The sequence below is a fragment of the Suillus paluster genome, assembly GCF_016628075.1.
Source record: "Suillus paluster strain FC165 chromosome Unknown EDB91scaffold_360, whole genome shotgun sequence".
In the NCBI taxonomy this organism is placed as follows: Eukaryota; Fungi; Basidiomycota; class Agaricomycetes; order Boletales; family Suillaceae; genus Suillus; species Suillus paluster.
In genome coordinates, this window is record NW_024537920.1 from 1 (window position 1) to 19,813 (window position 19,813).

A 19,813-nucleotide genomic window follows, 5' to 3' on the forward strand; every position below is an offset into this window, starting at 1 on the left:
TGCGTCGTAAGTACTTCAGTCCTATTCTGTGTTTGAGATTTCCCCTATTCTAAGATCTCCATTGCCCGAGCGGCAGTAAAATTTATTCAGGAGCAAACACGCCGATCAACTCAGCAACAAACTACTACTAACACACGCGTCGTCGCATCAACCATACTACACCGATGTGAAAGCAGAAATATGACCTACCATGACATAGCATAAATTCAGTATCCACCACGCCGGTGGGTCATGTGGTTAAATCCAGGACGCAAACCACTCATACTCACGCATCTCCTCTCATTCGGGGGGCTTTTTCGCAGTCTTTGTTACGCGTGCAAGTGAAAGGACACCTCTTTGCTGAAGAATCAGATCTGTTCCTCGACGAAATTTGCACCTGGCTTGCAGTCGAGCACAACATCACCATCAGGCTTTAGCTCATCATCCTTATCTCGCAATCTCAAATAAGTTGTCTTTTCTCGAAAGATGCTCCGGAAAATTGCGTCTGAACGCGATGATGTCCGTCGAGAGGAGTTCAAAGATAGTCTTCAGAATGACTTTGTCGGCGACGGCTCGGAGTTTGTTGTCCTTGATGAAACTAGTAAGAACGAGCGTACTTATGTGCGCCATTACGGACGATCACACTACGGACAACGTGCACAGCTTTGTGACGTCTTTGTTCGAGGAGACCGCTACTCGCTATGCGCTGCCATAACCATAGACGGCCATCTCGCAACATGTGCTGTTGAAGGTTCACTTGACGCACAAGAGTTCCATGATTTTGTTTTGGAAGATGTTTGCAACTGCAGTTTTGAGCTCAGGTCTGGCCGGGATTTTGATTGTCGCCTTTTTCGAATTGGGTTTTTTCGAATTGGGTTTCTTTCGTCCACAGAAGTCGGCAGGTCACACATTTTAGCGCGAAACCGTGATACTTTTGTTACAATTGGTCACGGAAAATTACATTCCCTCACACGAAACCTGTGAAAAAGCGTGACTGCCGACTTCTGTGGGGTGCCGATTGCACCGGAAGGGATAGTAGTTTCGCACACTGCTGTAATTCATTCTGGCGGCGTGCATGATGAATGCGTATATGATAACCCATAGATTGCCATAATAATGAAGAACGAAGAGTAGTACGCGCAGCGCAAGTGGTGCGTTATGCCACATAAAACGAAAAATAAGCGACGACACAAGACCCACTATCTAAAGGTAGTGGGTCAACGTCAGTAATGCCTATGTCATGGAACGAAGTGAACGCGTGCAGTTTGTGGAGTGTTACTATACATGATGAGTCGACAGCCCACAGCAAAACATAAAGCGGATAGCGGGTAACCCAAGTGAAATATGAACGAACGCCAATCTCATCGTTGACGAGGAACAGAAGGAGAAACATGCTAGTTCTTGGGGGCTTCTTCAGACGAATGTTGGTCAAGAATCCGCTGCGTTAACAGAGCCGCCACCTCCGGCTTTAAACCTTCCAAGAGAGCGGAGAGCTCTTCGGCGGCGGGGGTTTCGCCAGCAGTCTCTGGTGATTCAGACGACGCAGGAACAGGGAAGTAAGGGGTCCGCAATAACGGCCATGCCCTGCGACTGCGCAACCTCGTCTGCTTGGGGTGGGATTTGCACGTTATCTGTGACATTAGATGTCGTTGATCCAATGGACATTGACGCGGGGGTTGCGGGCGCGAGGAAAGTGAGAGGCACAGTGGGTGCTGCCGCAGGCGAAGCCGAACTCGTTGACCTCGTTGAACCTTCACTAGTAGCTGAGGATGGTGGCTGCGCGCCCGTCTCTAGCTCTAGGCGTTGCCTTGTACAGGGCGAATCTGCCCAGTGCCTCGTCAGAGGCATCTCTCCTGCTGAACCTGATCACAACTCTCATGAGACGCGTTTATTTGAGAGAGGGGATACCCACGTCTTGGGACAATAAGGGCAGGCAAATCTCCCTGATTTGACACCTTGGTGCTTGGTCGAGTTGAAGTGGCTCCGATAACTGTCAGCAATGATTACTGTGCCACACTTCTCCCTAAGACAATGGAATAGCTGATTGCCGTGTTTGTCTACCTCTTTCAGGGGGAGCTATCTCCGAAATAAGAATTCAGCCTCACAAGGTGAAAAGGAAGCTTACAAAATCCATGTCCCGCGATATGTCATAGCGCTTGGCTGCCTTCCTTGGTTTGTACTCCTCACAGTCTTCCCCGAGGTGCTCTTGACCGGTCGACGCCGACGAAGCATTTACTTGGGGTAGAGAGGCGGCAGCAAAGCCCACTGCGGGCCCAGCACCGTGGTGCTGGTATGCATTCTGCGATACGGGTGGAGGCTTGTTCTCCTGGGGAAACCCCTGAGCCGAGTAAGGGGGCGGAACTGCGGTGCAAGCTTCTGAGGGGCCGGGGGGTTGAAGAGGCACGGGTGGACGCTGTGGGGGAACAGCAGCTGGAGGTTGCAATGGATAGGTATTAATAAAAAACTGAACGTGTGTGGCATGCCCGATGTTGATTAGCGGGGGAGGATTGTATGCGGCTTGGAACGAATTTTGGGCAGCTCCAGCAGCGGCGCGCACCATGTTGAGCGGAAAACCGTAGGGGTTGTTGGCTTGCGCTGGGGCATTGCCGGGTTGAGGAACGTATGCGGGGCTGGGGCCAAGGCATTCGACCCACATACATTGGATTCGGCATGAATCCGTTGGCGTTTCCAATGGGCAGGGGAGCTGCACTGGGGAAATTGGCATTGTACAACGAGGAGGGATGAGAAGGGTTGCGTGGGTCCATCTGGAGGATAAGAAGTAGATGCAGTTAGAAAACGTAGGTGATGAAGATGGGGATAAACGCAGCGGGCAGCAGATAATGACTTGACAGTGAGAGTGTGCACGTGTTTGCAGTGGCAGGTAGGAGTAGAGATTAGTGGGTAAGGAAATGAAGGCCAACGGTGCGATATTTATATGTGCGGCGAGGGCCACTTTGAAAGTGCCCTTGTACTGAGGAGACCTTACTTTCGTGGACAATTTCTTGTGGACCACCATTATTCGCCAAAACGGATGGTGGTCTTTCGTTCTCGTCAAATTTGCAATACAAAGACGAGACGCACGCTGTGGATTTATTGGGGCGAACAATCCGATGGACAGCCCCACAATACATTTTGTGGCTCAGCGAGCGGTTGTGTAATTGTGGACCCCTTCATGAGTGGCGTGATCCACCAGATCTCCGTGACTCATATCGGTGCTTTTAGAGGTGCTTTGAGAGGAACAGGGTCGATAAACTAGTCCACAACAGTAACAAAAACAAACTTACGTGAGGTGGACGCTATAAGCCCGGCCAAAGCACTGATGTACACCTTTGACATCACCTTCTAAACCTACGATTTAATGGAGAGCTCACCAGCAGCACGACTCCAAGCGTCACGGGCAAGAATATTCTCACTGCGATCTTTGTGAGTACTCACCTTCTTTTGGTTTCGTGCTTGATACATTGTAACATCTTGTCATAAATTCAACCACAAAATAGAACTGACCGTTACTTCCTGTTTCCGACCATACAAGATGAATGAATTCGCCATCTTCCAGACATTGGTCGATTCGAGCAATTATGTGCCCGTGCCACCCTACCGAGAGCTTACAAGTGACCTCCCGTTTCATTGCCTGTATATCTGGTCGCAGGATAGCAAAATAGTACCAGTTGCAAGGGATAACTTTTCTGGCCCAGAAAGATAAGAGATATACTGAATGGTAAGGGAAACTTACAGCTAACATTCGCTCATCAACATCATCGACTCCAGAAGCCCTTCATTGTTAAACAGTCGTCCTAGGAGTTTTTTTTGCACTGTTATGGCGCGTAATAAAGTCCAGAAGGGACATCCGCATATCCTGTCAATGGCACGCCCTGAGCCCAGAAGGTCTGGATTGTATGGAGCACCAAAATACGCTGGAAATAGGCTGGCCATGAAACTGTAGTTGATGAGCAAATGAATTCTGAGCATACGGAGCCATTCATTTTTGATATCTGCATCGAGCGCATTGGTATCTTTCGAAGTGCGGCCAAACGTCGACGAGGTAATATTTCCTGTCCTCGTCCGTGGTTCAACGTGGAGACAGAATAAAGGAGCGAAGGAAGAATATCACCGCGTCATGAGAGAATAGAAGCCAATGGAACACAGATTCGATGAAATGTGTGCAGTTCGAACTTCAAAGTATTCCAACCATGGGTAAAGACCGGTTATAATAACAGTCCTATTCTTCCCCTCCGCATCCGTCTACCTTGTGGTGCGTGGTGCAGTCATCAGAAATCCATATCGAAAGAACGCACCACCCGGCGCATATGGCTGCCTCTCTCTTTTCACATAAATAGGCTGTGGATAGTTCGGGTTGAGTAGATTTTTGATAGGTCAGCATTATCGAGACCCTGATTACATAAGTGATTTTATGATCGACATTGAGCTGAGTAGCTTAGCTAGCTGGATGGAACTTAGATGACTATATTATACGGTATATTTACAGTCCTAGTATATGCTACGCAGAAGCATATGCTCTCGTTGGAAAAATTGGTACATACTTGTGAAGCTCAGGTTTTGTTCTCACCGAGTGGAATTTCCAAAATAGGAATGAACTCATTGCGGATCCGAGTTGCAATTGCAGGCTGTCTTAGAGCATAACGTCCAAGAGTTCGCACAACCGAAAAACTGTTTATGCGAGCAGTTGTAATCCTTGTTTTCAATCATGTTTTCTTTTCCGCGCCTCGCCGGAGATGATTTTCCTCTTGATCGACGTTCATGCCAACTCCTTGGTCCGACTGCCTTGGTATGTTAAAAATTCTTTCGTAGACCACGGTACAGGAGAGGTTCATATGTCACATCGTCGATCAGGTTGTCCAAGCGCTCATGGGTGTGCTCGTAATACTTTCTCTGGTGTATAAGAGGCATCGTGAGCCACATAAACGACCTTGGAGAATATGGTTCGTCCTCGAGTCTTACCGCACTGTAGTCAGACCACTGAAACTCTGCAATCATGCAGGCTCTTCGATGTGTCCAAGCAAATTGTTGGACAGATGTTTGTACACGGAGTCAATGTTCTGATATCCGACCTTGGTTCACATCATACTTCCGGTAACGCCTGCACTTACTACTTTCTCAATGTCCTCGTCGATACCACTCTCGGTGAATATCAATGGACTCTCACTCTTACATTTGAAGCTCATGCTTACTATAGGTGTTGCTATAATATACATCGTCCACCATGGTCTCACATACCTCTTGGTAAAGAGACTACACCTCAAAGGCTACGAGTCCGGGCAGTATGGTTCACCACCCTCAATGGCTCATTGGACCCGTCAAGCCGTAGTCTACGTTTTTGCGCTGACGACGATGAAAATGCTTGTTGTCGGATCGTTTGCAGTGTGGCCGGGAATATCCAAGGTGGGAGACTGGTTGCTCAGTTGGACTGCTATTGGTAACGGCGACGCCTTTCAAGTGATTTTGTGTGTTTTCTTTTCCCCATTTTTATAACGATCTTATACTGCTTTCGTAGCGTTATGGGTCTCTTCCCTATCATCATGAACATCCTTCAATTCTGGCTTATTGATTCCATTGTCAAAGCTTCTTCAAGCTCTGTCGATCTTCCTACCAATTCACCTCGTACATCTGACGCGCAAGATCGAGAACCGCTCTTTCGTGCACCAGAAGACGACGAGGACGAGGTCCGTTGCGACATAGAGAATCCTCGACCCACCTACTCAAGGATGCCGACTGAAGACGACGCGAAAACGGTAGTTGCATCTGAGGACGGCAAGGGAAAATATAGCGGAAACACCTCTCCATTAACGATAGCCCAGTCTACTAGCTCGTCTCCTCTCGCTCCGCATGATTATCCTCCAAGTAGCATCGAGAGTTCGTCATCTCACAGCTCCCGTTCTCGGCACAAGTACAAGCGCTCGCCGCCACCTCCACTCGAGTTTCGTACGTCCCATATGCCAGCAATCAACTCCCCTGATCCACCTCGTGTGCAGTCTGTTCAATCGCATCAGGGTGATGCGGAGCGCAACGCGCGGGAAAAAGAGGATTCCACCGGGCGAGTGGGAGATGAGGAGCGAACTGCCACACGGATAGAACAGACCAAGGGTATAGTCAATAAGGTTTGGCGCAATACACTTGGGAGCTTGTGAATTCGAACATTGGTTTCTACTGTCATCATCCCACATTCTGTATGATTTCTATTTCGCTGCACTACCATTTGTACCATAAATTCACGGGGTAATACTACTTAGAGCCTTTGCTCACAGATACACAATTTAACTTTGGACTGACGCATTGCAAAAGCATGTTTTACGCGTGTATCCTTACGTCAGGTCACAGCCTATTGCTAAATTAAAATTCTATCTACCCTCTATACACGCGTTCCTTGCTCGTTTCTCATCATTTCTTACCCAGTCGCAAGTCTTGAGCAGATAGATGTCATAGTCCTAGAAATAATGACCGTACACACATCCTCAGCCTCTATAGAAGGCACCTCACAACCAGCCGAACCCATGAGCGGAAAATTTACCCTAGAAAACATCCTCGGAAGAAATCACGAACAAGTCGAACACCCACGACTTCAAGAAAAAGATTCAGTTGGCACTACTGGCACCGGCGAGGGATGGGATGAAGAATCAGCCAATAGGTCTGCTGCGGACGGGTTCTGTGTCGAATGCGAAGGTGTGTGTCTATAGGAAGTGATTATGCGGATCGGGGAGCTCACTGAGTGTATAGATCAGCCTGCTCAAGTTCTGTGCGACACATGCGCAGATAATTACTGTGAAGTCTGCTTTGCAGCGCAGCATCGGAAGGGGTCGAGGAAGAAGCACGTTGCAAAACCACTCGCAAGTGGCGCAAAGTCGAAGTCGGTGCATAATGGTGCGGCGGGGGATGCAAAGAAAAATGGGGAGGAGGTGCGGACTTTTCTTCGGCTTAGTTGTGGTAGATCTGATAATTACTTCTGTGCTCAGCATGAAGATGATGTTGATATGGATGACTCTGATGGGGAACTTGACCGTATAGCAGCTGAAACATCCAAAGCTCCCGTCTCTACCCAACTACTAGGCGCCCAGCCTACGATTGGGTCCAAAGTCGGCGAATGGTTCATCGAGCGTTCAAAATTCATTCCTCTTCGACTCACATATAGCGAGCGCAAGTTCCTACGCCTCCTCGATGCCGCGCTTCAGGTGTCCGAGTACACGGATAAGATCGACACGCTGGGCTCTGGACTTTCGAAGCCAAAACGTATTGTGCATCAGATTCGCGAGCTATGTGCGATTCTTTCTGGGCTCGTCCTTGCCGCAGACTACAAGCAGGGCCAGGAGTTGTTTACAGATCGCGATTTTCGGTCCAACGCAGAGTTCTACCAGACTATCTTTGAGCTCGGTCGGAGACATAAAATCATGAACCCAGATAAAATGCGCACGACGTATGGAAAATTGATCTATTTGTTACAGGTAAGTTCTGCCCTTCAGAATCATCGATTATGCAAACACTGCTCTTCATAGGACAGTCAGTCCCCCGACGTTAGAGACATGCTCAGTTTTTCCTGCGTCAAACCCATCATATCTGTGTACAACGTTCTTGAAGATCACAATGCCCTCGATATATTGCGAGATGATCTCATCATGGTCGCCACGCAGGAAATCTATTCTGACGGACGCTCGAAAAGAGAAGTCCAACGAGATATCAAAAACAAAGAGCGTGCGATTGAGACGCTCTCTTCAAAATACCAGCGCTCGGACCTAAGTCAAGAGCAAGTCCGTCAATGTATATACAGCATCGGCGATAATCACGCGTTCTTGCGGACGAACCGTGATCCCTGCGAAAAGATGATCATGTATTTGAAAGAACACTTCCATCCAACGCAATCAAAAGACAACAAGACCAGCTTGGCGATACGGAGTGGCAAACATGGCGCTCGACTTAGTCACGATCATGCAAAACAATATGCATATGTCCTACAGAGTCTCACGTTATGGCGGGAGATCTTGCATGGTTGGTCATTGAATGTGTTACGTAGCATTTGTCTTGCTAATCCATGTGTTCGACAGACATGTTCCGATTATGGTCACTCGCTGAACAGGACTTGCTTGCGGAGAATGTACCTTACCGGCTGCGGGATACCGGTCAGGGGCTAAATCGTGTGCAAGCGGCTCCCAAAACCTTCCGTATGATGCACACGATTCTGCACCGTGCGCAACAAAGTGTGGGAAGCTGGGTTGGCTCGTCTGCAATCCACATGGGTGACCACAACGTGCCCAACGCTCTCATGTTCATCGGTACGTGTTACTGTCGCAACGCCCTCCGCATCTTTTCTTAGACATCCCATGCGCAGACAAATATTCCCAGATTTACCGGATCCTACTGCCTATCTGCAATACCCTCTCACAGATACCCAGCCTCGCGGATAAACCTGCACTACGGTCCTACATTGAGGATGACTTCGGTTCAATAGATAATTGCATGCGCGAGATTCTGTGCGATTTCTTCCAGCACGGGTTCGATGGTTCTGGGGCCGACAACTTCTTTGATGCAGGAAGTTGTATCGATGGCCGTCTGACCAGCGCTTGGAATTGGTGTGCGCAACTAGAAAAGAAGAGATATTTCCCTGTGTTTTTGCTCACAGGTATGCTCATTGTCGAACTTGATGAACGTTGATAACTGACTGCTTATTCAGGATTTGTTGGATTCGACGGTGATTGGTAGAGGTCGGATGTATGCTATTTCATCGATACACATAGTTTGATTGCCATTTGTTTAACAACTGGGGATCTTTCACGTTCCGTATGACTGCGCATTGTGTACGTTCCTGCTAAACGCCTCACGAGTGCCCAAAAGTATTTTGCTTCCCTCACCACACCTGACCCATGAATATTATTACAGTGCGATCCCGATAGTCAATACACAAATGAAATACATGTGAACAAATCTTCTGCATGGCCCAGCCATCCTACTAACTTCCAAGCTTCTCGCCATCACCCCATGAATCATCATGTGGCCATAAACTCCATCCGCTTCAGAGCCGGCCAACCAGACACTTCAACAGCAGGGTAGTCGTCCACTTGGGTGGCACTGGGCAGTGATAAATGAAGTTCCTCTAAGTGCTCTAATCTCGGCATCAAAGGAAACAATGCATCCATTATATCATGCGCCACACCGTCGTGGTTATGAAGGACTGGTGAGCGGCTGATCGTGAGAGATAGCGACTGCAGCGATGTGCCGTACTTGTTCACGATGGTAGAGAATAGACGACTGCAGTCTGCAGTTCGTGCGGGCCCACGAGTGTGCGTGACAGTCAACGAGCGCACACATGCACTGGAAACGTTCGTGATAAACGCTTCTGCAAGTGCGGGGGTGCCATGTATTTCCAGACTTTCTAGATGTGGGAAGAGGGTGTATGGGGCATTCCATATGCAGCTAGTGGGAGGGAGCTCTATCTTGAGCTCGATCACGGGCGATTGAGAAAGAATGTAACATAATGATTTGAGAACGTTGGAGCTGATGAATGCGGATATTTGGAGGCTTCGCAAGTGTTTAAAATGCAGGGGTTGTGTGTCCAAGCGGTCGCTATTATAGCCGTAGTCCTCAACGTGTAGATGTTTCAGGAAGGGTGCATCACGCGCCGCGTGCGCAAGAGCAGTCTGGATACACGAATCTTTACAGTTGATGTAAGCGGGGCCCGATATTTCGAGCGTCTGCAGAGTTTCAGGAAATAACCGGATCCCAGGTTGTATGGTTTCCTGAAGCTGCATCGACATGGATCGCAGGAGGGGGAATACGTTGAAGTCTGCTCGAATAGTGGTCACACCTGCGAGGAAGTGCGAGGCGCCGCTGTACAAAATCCGCACACGCCTAGCATAGGCGTCAAAAGCCTTCCACTCATGTATAGGGGGACATTGGAATCCTGCGAGACTCTCTGCGCTGAACTGGCATTCGACCTGTAGAACGCGTTAAAATTATACGGGTACCAACCTGCCCAAGAGTATCGCGTACCCAAAGTGTCAAAACGTTTGGGGGTAAAAGGGGGATGAAGGGAGAGAAAAGGCTCATCCGCCTCCAAAGTACATCCAAGGCTGGGTCTGAGAATGCCTTACAACAACGCGCAAGATGTGAAAGAGACTTCCGGTCATCCTCTAGCTGCCATGAGATTTCTGCGAGAATCTCGGAAATGTAGAGAGCGCGACAACTTGAGGCCATGGCGAACTCTTATCGCGTACTGGTCAGGAGAATGGGTTGGGGTTGGCGAGAAGTGGGGATGCATCCTAGAAATAACTGTGGATCTGAGCCTAGGCAATTCAAGACCAGGTGTTTTTTTGATACTCGTACTCTCTCATGGGTGCGAGTGTTTCCTCTTGGTAGAGCGCCATCCTTGCCCATTGGTCATAGTCTACTGATTCCTGCGAAGATAATCCATGGAAGTGGAAATCATGTTTCGCCGGAAGACCAAGAGTTTGTCACTCTAGATCTAGTAACTCGTGGGCCCTTCCGGAAACCTTCTGTCATCGTATCTAGCATGGAAAATAGTCAGCAGGATCATGCACTGCCAGTGTTATCGTCTCATAATAGCCTGCCTTGCCCTTCTCTCGGACACAAACGTTCTCAGTGCTCATCAGCACTCCCACACTGCAGCACAGTCTTCCCAGGTTCCACATTGGCATTGACAGAAACCTAAATACCTGATCAACGACATACATAACCTCCTCTAAGATATAGCAGGCGGTCCATGAGCAGTCAGCCAGTTCTTCCGTATGAAACACTCTATGTCGCTTGCACGTCAAGATTTTTGAGAGATGGCCATGTAAGAGGTTCAAATGTGAGCTCAGACTCTTGTAAATGAACGTAGCGATTGTGTGGCAACAAGAGGTGGAGAGTCTCTAGTTGGTTAAGAGTTGGTACGAGCGTGCGAAGAGCATCGAGAACTGCTTGGGAAAGATCGTACGGGTAGTTCGGCGTGGGTGACCGACTGAGTGCCAGCGAGAGCGTTTGGAGAGTATTCCCATATTTCTCCGCAACGAGTGAAAGAAGGCGGCGGCAATCCGCGGCACTCGCGGGTCCTCTTGTGTGGTAGATACTAAGCTCGTGGATACCCTTGCTGGCAAGATGGAAAATGAAATGTTCCGCAGAAGCCGGATTGCCACAAATGCGCAGCGATCTCAGGGCAGGGAAGACAGGAAATGATATGCTCCAATCCTTATCTGGGAGCGCCGGAAGTTCGAGTTTGAGTTGTGTCACAGGTGCTTGAGAAAGGATGCGACAAAGAGACTGCAGGAGACTGTGGTCAAAAAATGCAGATATTTCGACAGCTCGGAGATGAGCAAAGTGGAGAGGTGGCAGTGACGATTGGGCAACCGAATAGGCGAAGTCTTCAACGTGGAGGGATTCCAGTAATGGTGCATCCCGAGCTATATGCGCGATGGCAATTTGGACTCGGGCATCTTTGCAATGCACATACGCAGGACCTGAGATCTTCAGAGAGCGTAGCGAGTCTGAGAAGAGGTGCCCTTGCATGTCAAGGGGCTCGAGCAGCTGAAGAGACAGAGATCGTAGCAAAGGGAATAAAGTGGTTTTGGAGCGTATGCGGGCCACTATTTGATGTAAATGTGACCCAGAATATAGCTTGCGCACCCTGCGGGCGTAACTGTCAAATATCCTCCATTCTTCTTCAGGTGGGCACTGGAATTCGACAAGGGTTACTTCGTCGAGCTGACAGTGGTCCTATGTATATATCCTTAAGTATGACAAGATGAACAATGCAAGGATTACCGTATACTCACCCATAAGGACTTCACGCTGAGGGGCAAGAGGGGAATGAACGGCGAAAAGGACGGCACCCGAGACCACAGGACATCGAGAGCAGGTCCTAAAGATGCACGACAGCAACGAGCAAAACGCGCTAGCGCTTTCCTGTCATCCTCGAGTTGGTATGAGATGGCAAGCGAGATCTCGGATATGTAGAGTGCATGAGGAGAAGGTTGAGCCTGGACGACCATAAATGATGACAGTACACTTGATTGGGAACTTGGCCATCTTGGCGAGGTGACATCTGCTCTTATTGTACCAGCGTCGAAATGCAATGTCACCGATTATTTTGGTAGTGGAGAGTGCCTTTGGATAAGGTGGGAGAAGAGAGGTAGTAAAGCGGTCCTTAAACTGACGGGTCACCTTACACGCCGACACTGACAAGGAGTGCTTTGGGGGCCTTTTTGACGTTCATTCCCACCAGCCGCCTTCAAGTACAGTTTTCCGAGACGAGTGTTGACGAGACTAGCGGCGCTATTCCAAGCTGTGTTACGGCACCGATAAACAGGTTCGGTGTCGCCTGGCCACACCGGACGTCTGGAAATATCATGCTCAATTTCCATCAAGGTAGGTGAAAAGTATTTAAGAGCAAAACCGTTGTCAACTACTTACTTCGGGGGAGCTGGCAGCCTGGTGAGAATGACGAGGGATCAAGAAAGGATTCCATGTTTGACGTGGCACTCCACGACCACGTAGACTCTGAGTCCTGACCACCAGTCTGCACTCTGACTTCATGGCCAATCACGAAGCTCATGCTGTCACTCCATAGCTATCCGTTCAATCCCGGTCAAATCATACGGTGCCATGCTATTACATTTGTCCCTGCTATAAGACAACAGCTGCATCAGACTCGCAACCAAGTCTCCTCAACATGTCGCTCCTCAGAATACCTCTAGTTCTCTCATCAGCTGTCGCTCTCCAGGTAGCAGTCACACCTCCCCATACCGCATCCACCGAGGAATTATTTCGTCCGAGTACCATCGGATCCTATTTTACAAAAGCGAGATACGCCTCGCAAACAATATACGTTCGTCTGGACATCGTGTGTTTGTAATCTCACTGAATAAGGTTATCCAGGGGTTGTACTGGGCGGGGGCATTGGCCGAAATAGCTACTATGATAGCTCATCGCATCGATTCTTCAAAAGTACCGCCAGTTTTGAGGGCGACATCCGAGGCTCTCAGGAAATTCGCAGATGTCCCTATCTCTCCCTCCTTTCTTGTGGGTAGTGGCCTCGTGATCAGTGGTGGTTGCATCCGCTGGGTGTGCTACCGAGTCCTCGGTCGCCATTTCACGTTTCTACTCAGCGTGCGCAAAGATCATCAGCTCATCACAACCGGACCCTACGCTATTGTTCGCCACCCTTCTTATTCAGGGATGATGATGGTATGCATCGGAGTCATCATTCTGCATGGCTCCCGCAACTCGTGGTTAAGGGCCTCTGGTGTATCGCGGATACCTGGAGTGTTGCCGCTTGTCATCGCTGGGGGCGCCGCGTGTGCAGTAGTGAATGCAGCGTTGTTCAGAAGAATGAAGAGAGAAGATAAAATGATGCATTCAGCCTTCAGAGAAGAGTGGGAGGCATGGGCGAGAAAAGTGAAGTATCTGATAATACCTGGTGTATACTGAAAGCTGCGCGTTTTCAAGTGTTGTTGCCCATCTGTTACATCAAGCATCATTGTTTTTCGTGTCTAAACTTCAATCGAGGTCTTGAATTCGATCCTAGGTGTGTCAGAGTTCCCAAGTTTCGGTATATTTTCGAGAGTCGACAGTACATTCGATTGCAATGTCATGCCTAGAATATACATCGAATTTACGATTGATTTGTGTGGCGTGCTAAGATCAAAGTTGTGTTCCCCAGCAACATCGAGACGGTCACGCGAACGGTATGACGCAGCACGTCATCGATTGTGGAGAAAGCGGGCGGTGCGTCGTCTTCATCTGCAGGGCCGTTTCACTAATTGGGAATGCACTGGAAGCGATACGACTCAACCTTACTCACAGACTGGCAGTTCTTGAGTTATCTGATTCCTAGGACATTCAGTAAAATCAAACCCGGATATATGTAAGCTATTCAAATAGGCCTACGGTAAGTAGTTCCACAAGTCCATATAATGAAGAAGGAGCCTCAGAATGGTTATCTTGAGCTTCTAAGAAACGAGTCACAGTGAGGTCGACTTGATCAGAGTAGTATCACTGATCGATCGTTTCTGCATTTCCCGAAATCTAGGCTTGACACCGTTCACACTTAGTAAACTGGCTGTGCCATAGTCTGTAGCTACTTAGTGTCACAGCACTCCTACTTGCACGCATGACTCATTCCATTTAATGCAGCCACGTCCGCAAATCATGATGCCCGAGGCCCCCATGCTTCTGTATACCGCTGTGGAGCGCTATGTTTCAGATTTGCCTAGATATATCATTTGGCTGGTCAAGCCCCTTTGTTGGCATCTTAACACTCTCCGTCATGGCCGTCAGCACTAGGTATCGAGTTCGTACATAGCGGCAACCCACTCGGGAGGCACGGAGTGACCCTTGGGATTGGAAAAAAAATTTGCACGCTAGATTGTAGATGCCCGCCAAATGCCGAATGAGCTCGTATGCTTGTGTTATGGTAGTTCCCTCGTAGTCATTGGCATTTCGAGAGGGTAACGCTTCTAAGCAATGTCGCTCCGCAGATTCAATAAGCCACTCAGGAGAGACTGCATATCCGTAATATTGGACATGAGGAAGACCTGTGTACGGGTTCATTTGCTGCCTTTTCGGACGCACAAGTTTGAACGGGCGTCGTCTCATGGAATCCCCGGTATGTTGTGGGGTCGTAATCTTTTGAAGCCATTAGACGGAACATAAATCATAGGAGAAGATATCTACCTTGAGAGCTTCGAACGACTTCGATAAAAGAGAAGACATGTTTTGCGATAGAGAGGTAAGGTCAAGTCACATTGGTCCCTCGAGTGGCTCCAATTGAGCGTGATAAGTTAAACGTGCACAACACTGAATAGGCGTCCAACGTTATATATGTGGCACAGCCACAGATCGAATTGTGGACAGTCACAATGATATGCCACAGCCATCCCACAGCGCAATTAATATTGTCAATGCATGAGTAGTAAACATGTTAGAACGGTGAGAGATCGTGTGGATCCTTCATGTGATGTACACTAAATTGGTGGTGCATGGGCATCAATAGACAATGCTTAAATTGAGGATCCACAATGTCTCACCAATACCAAATAACTGCACAGGCCGCTATCAAGGTTAAGAGTTGAACCCAATGGAAGAAATGTGACATTACCAAGCCCTCGATTCACAACAGTGCTTGACAAGCAATGTATTTCCCCTTCCCTGCCAGGAGCTATGCATCATACCGCACTGTGAATCCGGCACCTCTGCGAACTCCCGATGCTGCGTTGTCCCGAGCTGCAAATTCAGCATATATATACACTCAAGATGTTGCATCATACCGCGCTGCCGATCAAGTAGCCCTGCATCCACGTGCTCCACTTCTAGGAGCACCACCGTCAGACGATCCGAATCACCTCCTACCATCGCGTCGCCCCTCATACTCCTCGATTACACAACCTGTGCTCAACTCTCCTAGTTATTACAAATCAATGGAAGCGTTGGCTAAACAAGAGGCCACTAAGGCAGCACCAGCACTTTTGCTACCTCCTCATGTTGCCTCAGTGTCGTCTTCCGGTAGATCCATCACTGCGTCTTCTGGACCATCCACAGGACGGTTGGCGTCTAGCACTGAGTTAGCCCTTTCCTTTCCGACCGATAGTAGACAACGTGCGAAGTCACAATACACCATTGGGGACAAGATGCTCCGGCACCAAACTGTTCATCGACAGACCCACCAACCCCTTGTTCATCAAGCACCTGCAACTATATACCAACACCTGATGTCGAAGGTCGTCGCACTGATCGCTGCCGTCGCAGCAGCACGTGAAGATCCCAGGAGATCCTGTGGTACCCAGTATGGGTTATCGCAATTAAGGACTGGATATTTTGCAATTCGAACACCCATACAGTGGCGTGCAACATTGCACCGCAATAGGTCCTATCACATCAGTACATCATCGACACGCGCAAAGAGCCACAAAAAAGTTGGGTTATCCCCGATTTTGCTCAGGTCCTGCAGCATGTGGAGACTGAGCGCAACGGTAACCGCAAGGTCGGACGTCGAAAGGTGATTCCACTGGTGGAGAACAAGCCAGAAAAACCAAAGAAACGATTTCTCCCTGCCCAAAATCCTTTCCGGGATGTCAACGACCAGATCCGCCAGCAAGCAGCCTTTGCTTTCATGACAGATGCCAGCCTGGACGGGATCGGCATGATCATTGCATTTGGAGCCTGTTGGAAATATCTCGAGTTCGATCGTCCACCAAATTCTTAATTGAGGACATGGACGGAGTACGGTGGAGTGGGCCTAGAGGCCCACTTGAGAGAAGTGACTTCAAGCCTCACACAATGGAGGTGCGATGGGTGAGGCAAGGTGATGACTAAGCTACTACAGTCGATGCATACGAGTGGCTACGACCTCGGAACACCGCCGGGACCCCGGACACTCCATGGGCAAGCCCCACTCCAACGGGGACCAGACGTATGGTAAGAATACAGGGACCGTGCCACAGGAAGTGGCGAACCTAAGCCCCACGTATGACGGGACTTTTGAGTTGCTAGGACCGCCCAGCCCTGAATGCCAGGAGGCCCAATCTCGCGAAGTTCGGCGGCACGAGGTTTGGGAATAAGATGTTTCTGAGAGAACAGTGAGCTGAATGTAATGATCAACAAAAATATGACCTCTAAAGGTGCGCAAATGGCCGAGGTCTTCGACATCCGGGATGATACCCTTCTCGATACAGCCGACAAGTAGAGGCCATTCATCCTCTACGTACTGCAAGAAATTGACGAATATATTGGCAAAGAGGAAGCGAACTGTTACCCGACGGTCTGCGAGCGCAAATAGTGCATTCAGCACAAAGGAAGCGCGATAGCATTTGACTAAAGAGACCACATATGAATCTGTTTTGACCAGACTAAAAGTTACCTAGAGATCAGCATGGACAAGGGAAGGTAATGAGACGAACTTACCTCACAAATTGAGTCTATCGTCCCGCTTCATTACCATTCGCAGATAACCAATGCTCATCGAGCAGACCGTCACCGCCTTGGAGCTCTGACCGTCCTCGCAGGACTTGCTAATATTTCAAAGAAGTTGGTGATAAGGTTGTACCCTCTGGCGGGGGATGCGCTGGATATTGCAGGGGAGGTCCATAAGTTGGGGATATCTTCGTTGTTCTCCCAGATGTCATACTGGACATGGCAAAGAGGTAGGGCAGTCAGGGGCAAACATGTTCTTGACGTCAGCCTCTTTGCAAGGGTACCAAAAGACCTTGCTATGAATGGCTTATAAGATTCGTAGTTTGTGGTGGGAATGAATTGTCAGAAGCTGCGTAGGAATTCGACATCATCCTTCGAATCGTTCCGCGCGATAGCCTCACGAAAGTTTGCCAACTCGGGAACATGCTGAGCGAACTGAGATGCGAGATTATATAGCATGATATGAAGTCGATCGCCACGATGTTGCTTGTGGGATTTCTTCGTACGAGCACTCGGAGCAGTATATGCCTTGATGGTAAATACACTGATGCTTGCTGTAAATTGAGTGCCTCAGTTTGTTTTCGCAATTCATTCGAAATTTAAACGGGCATGGCTCTCGCAACTCATGGCAAGGGCCTCTGAGTCTGATGTGTTACGCTGTTGCTGGGGTTACTACGTGTGCAGCGGTGAATATAGGGTTGTTCATAAGAATGACGAGATAAGGGTGATGTATAATGCGTTTGATCCACTGCTGAGTCGGGGAAGTACCTGGGCGTCATGTGTATATGTCATGGGTGAGAAAAGAAGTGCCGTGTTGTTTATGTTTATTACCATATGCATTAGCTATTGATCAAAGACCATAGTTGCTCGTACGTGCGCATCTATAGACTATGAGGGATAGGCTTCACCGAGTAAAGCATCATATTCCTTGGGTTCTTAGCGACTAAACCTCAACAGGAGTCCCCTCCTCCGCGGCCCTAGCGATACCCCCCTGGTTTCTTTTTGCGTTGAACTTTCCGAAAATGAGAAGGCTCGTTCCCACAATTCTATGTTGTTCATACTGTGATCATATGAACAATCTAGTTTTCACTATGGACGTTGAGTCAAACTCTCAGCCATGTCAAGATCTCTGATTCCATAAAATTTGAGATTCTCGTTCGGCATAATCGGTATGCCGAGGACATCTGTCATACTGATACGGCCCGCACGAGGAAGCCCGCAAAGTTTTGACAAATGAAGGTGTAAAAGAATTGAAAACTTGTCACAAGGTGCAGATATAGTATATCCGCGCTCATCAGATTGGGTAGGAACTTCAGTGATACTTTGATCATCAGACTGACAGCGCATTCTATTCAGTTTCTGGGTATTCTGTGACTCACATGCCCCTGCTGTGCTCGCAGATGGACTGTAGGATAAAAGCAACCAAATACGTCAAGGGTTCTTTATGAACATGTCACTCCTCAAAATCCCACTCATTCTCTCATCTGCTATCGCTGTGCACGTAGCGTTCACACCCCCCCAGGTCGCCTCTAAGAATGAGGTTGTCCATGATACTTTTAATGAGTGGGTCATCATTCAGCACGTCAAATACGGGCTCCCGATCACAAAGGTACCTACCTTTTCCATGGGTTGTCCGCAATCCCTTTGATGGAACTCTGCCCAGGCAGTTTACTGGGCTGTTTCTCTCGCAGAAATCGCTATAGCCGCCTCTCGCATGGCAGGCCCCAACACACTTCCCAGCGTGATACAAAACACAGTCGGTCCACTTCTTTCAAGGATCCAGGACGTGCCGATTACTCCTTCTTTCCTTCTTGGCACAGCAGTTGTTGCCGTGGGAGGATACCTCCGCTGGTCGTGTTTTCGCACCCTTGGTCGTTTTTTTCACATTCGAGCTCACTGCCCAAAAAAAGCACCAGCTTATCACGACTGGACCATACTCGATCGTACGCCATCCAGCCTATTCAGCAGTCGTTGTGCAGTACATCGGTATAGTGATGTTGCACGGATCGGGGACTTCATGGCTTAGACAATCAGGGGTATGGGGTATCCCTGGACTGAAAGCGGTTATGTTGGCATGGCTGGTGGAGAGAACGATTACTGTGACAAGCCTCGTGCGTAGGATCAACCAAGAGGAGGAAGTCGTGAAGTCAATGTTTGGAGACGAATGGCAGAGGTGGGCAAAGGTAGTAAGATACCGGCTCATACCCGGCATCTACTAAACGCCATGCCCATATGAGAACCTAAGGTGGGATTTCTAGATCTTACTGGTGCGCACACGGTGTGGAGCAAAGCACAATTGGCTGCGCTAATAAGCCGCGGTTCGGAAAACAGTATATGCTGTCTCCCGTAAATAGTCTCTAGGTTTGTGACCTTATTACATCCATGATGTATACTTAGATATATCATAGATCCCCGTTATGTAGCATGTCTTATTAGGGCATGCTCAATACCAGTGCCTTCAACTTCTCGAAATTGGGTGTCCCAAAGCCAGTAACTGCAGGTACTGTCAACACCGGAATAGAAAACGACTTGCCTAGTATGTGCACTCACCAGGATCCCATCCAATAGTGGCCTGCGCATGGACATCATATCAATAACACGACTCGAGGGTGCACAGATAAGACATACATTGAAGCCCTCAGTTCCACATCCTGGGTTGTTGCCCGCGGTGATATCATTCAGCGCAGTGTAACCGTTTGAGTACAAGAAAGGGTTGAGGAAGCCGAGAGGGGTTTTGCCATCACTGATGCGTGCGTCATTCAGCATGGAAACGAACGAGGTGAATGTGGGTGAAGAACAGGATGTGCCGCCAACGTGTCCTGTCTGGCCCTGGTAGACGATAAGGAAGTTCAGCCCTTGCGCAGCCACATCGGGATAAGCCTGGATGAATGTTAGCAATGAGATCCATGCATGATGAAAAGGTAAC

The 19,813-nt window shown here is 48.8% G+C and overlaps 11 protein-coding genes across 11 annotated transcripts; 5 read left to right on the top strand and 6 right to left on the bottom strand.

Annotated features, from left to right (window-relative positions):
• Positions 1 to 1,512: 1,512 nt before the first annotated feature.
• Positions 1,513 to 2,744, bottom strand: EDB91DRAFT_1089506 (uncharacterized protein; the record flags this gene model as incomplete). The annotated part of the gene is made up of 4 exons (XM_041316580.1): positions 1,513 to 1,841; positions 1,935 to 2,055; positions 2,105 to 2,609; positions 2,638 to 2,744. The coding sequence occupies 4 exons, from the start codon at positions 2,742 to 2,744 to the stop codon at positions 1,513 to 1,515; spliced, it is 1,062 nt and encodes a 353-aa protein (XP_041168604.1).
• Positions 2,745 to 3,118: 374 nt separating this feature from the next.
• EDB91DRAFT_1089507 (uncharacterized protein) lies at positions 3,119 to 3,912 on the bottom strand (the record flags this gene model as incomplete). Its single annotated transcript, XM_041316581.1, has 5 exons — positions 3,119 to 3,206; positions 3,264 to 3,327; positions 3,351 to 3,431; positions 3,484 to 3,690; positions 3,720 to 3,912. 5 exons carry the CDS (start codon positions 3,910 to 3,912, stop codon positions 3,119 to 3,121), a joined length of 633 nt encoding a protein of 210 aa, XP_041168605.1.
• Positions 3,913 to 4,605: 693 nt separating this feature from the next.
• EDB91DRAFT_1182084 (vacuolar membrane protein-domain-containing protein) lies at positions 4,606 to 6,356 on the top strand. The gene is made up of 5 exons (XM_041320457.1): positions 4,606 to 4,765; positions 4,831 to 4,919; positions 4,979 to 5,121; positions 5,174 to 5,441; positions 5,492 to 6,356. Exons 1-5 carry the CDS (start codon positions 4,685 to 4,687, stop codon positions 6,123 to 6,125), a joined length of 1,215 nt encoding a protein of 404 aa, XP_041168606.1. The 5' UTR covers positions 4,606 to 4,684; the 3' UTR covers positions 6,126 to 6,356.
• A 132-nt stretch (positions 6,357 to 6,488) lies between these two features.
• Positions 6,489 to 8,685, top strand: EDB91DRAFT_1065875 (uncharacterized protein; the record flags this gene model as incomplete). The annotated part of the gene is made up of 6 exons (XM_041314797.1): positions 6,489 to 6,657; positions 6,712 to 7,433; positions 7,485 to 7,974; positions 8,031 to 8,258; positions 8,315 to 8,605; positions 8,657 to 8,685. The coding sequence occupies 6 exons, from the start codon at positions 6,489 to 6,491 to the stop codon at positions 8,683 to 8,685; spliced, it is 1,929 nt and encodes a 642-aa protein (XP_041168607.1).
• Positions 8,657 to 10,456, bottom strand: EDB91DRAFT_491797 (uncharacterized protein). The gene is made up of 2 exons (XM_041327452.1): positions 9,973 to 10,456; positions 8,657 to 9,917 (listed from the first exon to the last, which is right to left on the bottom strand). Exons 1-2 carry the CDS (start codon positions 10,174 to 10,176, stop codon positions 8,970 to 8,972), a joined length of 1,152 nt encoding a protein of 383 aa, XP_041168608.1. The 5' UTR covers positions 10,177 to 10,456; the 3' UTR covers positions 8,657 to 8,969.
• On the bottom strand, positions 10,457 to 12,088 carry EDB91DRAFT_491902 (uncharacterized protein). The gene is made up of 2 exons (XM_041327454.1): positions 11,754 to 12,088; positions 10,457 to 11,694 (listed from the first exon to the last, which is right to left on the bottom strand). Exons 1-2 carry the CDS (start codon positions 11,967 to 11,969, stop codon positions 10,738 to 10,740), a joined length of 1,173 nt encoding a protein of 390 aa, XP_041168609.1. The 5' UTR covers positions 11,970 to 12,088; the 3' UTR covers positions 10,457 to 10,737.
• A 381-nt stretch (positions 12,089 to 12,469) lies between these two features.
• Positions 12,470 to 13,458, top strand: EDB91DRAFT_491868 (uncharacterized protein). Its single transcript, XM_041327453.1, has 3 exons — positions 12,470 to 12,494; positions 12,548 to 12,805; positions 12,856 to 13,458. The coding sequence occupies exons 2-3, from the start codon at positions 12,650 to 12,652 to the stop codon at positions 13,405 to 13,407; spliced, it is 708 nt and encodes a 235-aa protein (XP_041168610.1). The 5' UTR covers positions 12,470 to 12,494; positions 12,548 to 12,649; the 3' UTR covers positions 13,408 to 13,458.
• Positions 13,459 to 14,826: 1,368 nt separating this feature from the next.
• Positions 14,827 to 16,272, top strand: EDB91DRAFT_1182100 (uncharacterized protein). The gene has a single exon (XM_041320458.1). The coding sequence runs from the start codon at positions 15,111 to 15,113 to the stop codon at positions 15,975 to 15,977; it is 867 nt and encodes a 288-aa protein (XP_041168611.1). The 5' UTR covers positions 14,827 to 15,110; the 3' UTR covers positions 15,978 to 16,272.
• Positions 16,273 to 16,936, bottom strand: EDB91DRAFT_1352061 (uncharacterized protein; the record flags this gene model as incomplete). The annotated part of the gene is made up of 3 exons (XM_041326148.1): positions 16,273 to 16,542; positions 16,577 to 16,823; positions 16,884 to 16,936. The coding sequence occupies 3 exons, from the start codon at positions 16,934 to 16,936 to the stop codon at positions 16,318 to 16,320; spliced, it is 525 nt and encodes a 174-aa protein (XP_041168612.1). The 3' UTR covers positions 16,273 to 16,317.
• Positions 16,937 to 18,337: 1,401 nt separating this feature from the next.
• On the top strand, positions 18,338 to 19,106 carry EDB91DRAFT_1089513 (uncharacterized protein; the record flags this gene model as incomplete). Its single annotated transcript, XM_041316582.1, has 3 exons — positions 18,338 to 18,496; positions 18,551 to 18,643; positions 18,708 to 19,106. 3 exons carry the CDS (start codon positions 18,338 to 18,340, stop codon positions 19,104 to 19,106), a joined length of 651 nt encoding a protein of 216 aa, XP_041168613.1.
• Positions 19,107 to 19,319: 213 nt separating this feature from the next.
• EDB91DRAFT_1065880 (peptidase S8/S53 domain-containing protein) lies at positions 19,320 to 19,776 on the bottom strand (the record flags this gene model as incomplete). Its single annotated transcript, XM_041314798.1, has 3 exons — positions 19,320 to 19,381; positions 19,438 to 19,459; positions 19,516 to 19,776. Coding segments are annotated over 3 exons (345 nt in total), but the record flags the coding sequence as incomplete, so codon positions are not given.
• Positions 19,777 to 19,813: the final 37 nt, after the last annotated feature.

Coding starts and splice junctions, on each gene's coding strand:
- EDB91DRAFT_1182084 (XM_041320457.1), top strand. CDS start 4,685: ATGTTTTCTTTTCCGCGCCTCGCCGGAGATGATTTTCCTCTTGATCGA. Junction 5,122..5,173: donor CCTCGTCGATACCACTCTCG/GTGAATATCAAT, acceptor TGCTTACTATAG/GTGTTGCTATAATATACATC. Junction 5,442..5,491: donor GACGCCTTTCAAGTGATTTT/GTGTGTTTTCTT, acceptor CTGCTTTCGTAG/CGTTATGGGTCTCTTCCCTA.
- EDB91DRAFT_491797 (XM_041327452.1), bottom strand. CDS start 10,176: ATGGCCTCAAGTTGTCGCGCTCTCTACATTTCCGAGATTCTCGCAGAA. Junction 9,918..9,972: donor CAAACGTTTTGACACTTTGG/GTACGCGATACT, acceptor CGCGTTCTACAG/GTCGAATGCCAGTTCAGCGC.
- EDB91DRAFT_491902 (XM_041327454.1), bottom strand. CDS start 11,969: ATGGTCGTCCAGGCTCAACCTTCTCCTCATGCACTCTACATATCCGAG. Junction 11,695..11,753: donor TCAGCGTGAAGTCCTTATGG/GTGAGTATACGG, acceptor ATATATACATAG/GACCACTGTCAGCTCGACGA.
- EDB91DRAFT_491868 (XM_041327453.1), top strand. CDS start 12,650: ATGTCGCTCCTCAGAATACCTCTAGTTCTCTCATCAGCTGTCGCTCTC. Junction 12,806..12,855: donor ACGCCTCGCAAACAATATAC/GTTCGTCTGGAC, acceptor AAGGTTATCCAG/GGGTTGTACTGGGCGGGGGC.
- EDB91DRAFT_1182100 (XM_041320458.1), top strand. CDS start 15,111: ATGTATTTCCCCTTCCCTGCCAGGAGCTATGCATCATACCGCACTGTG.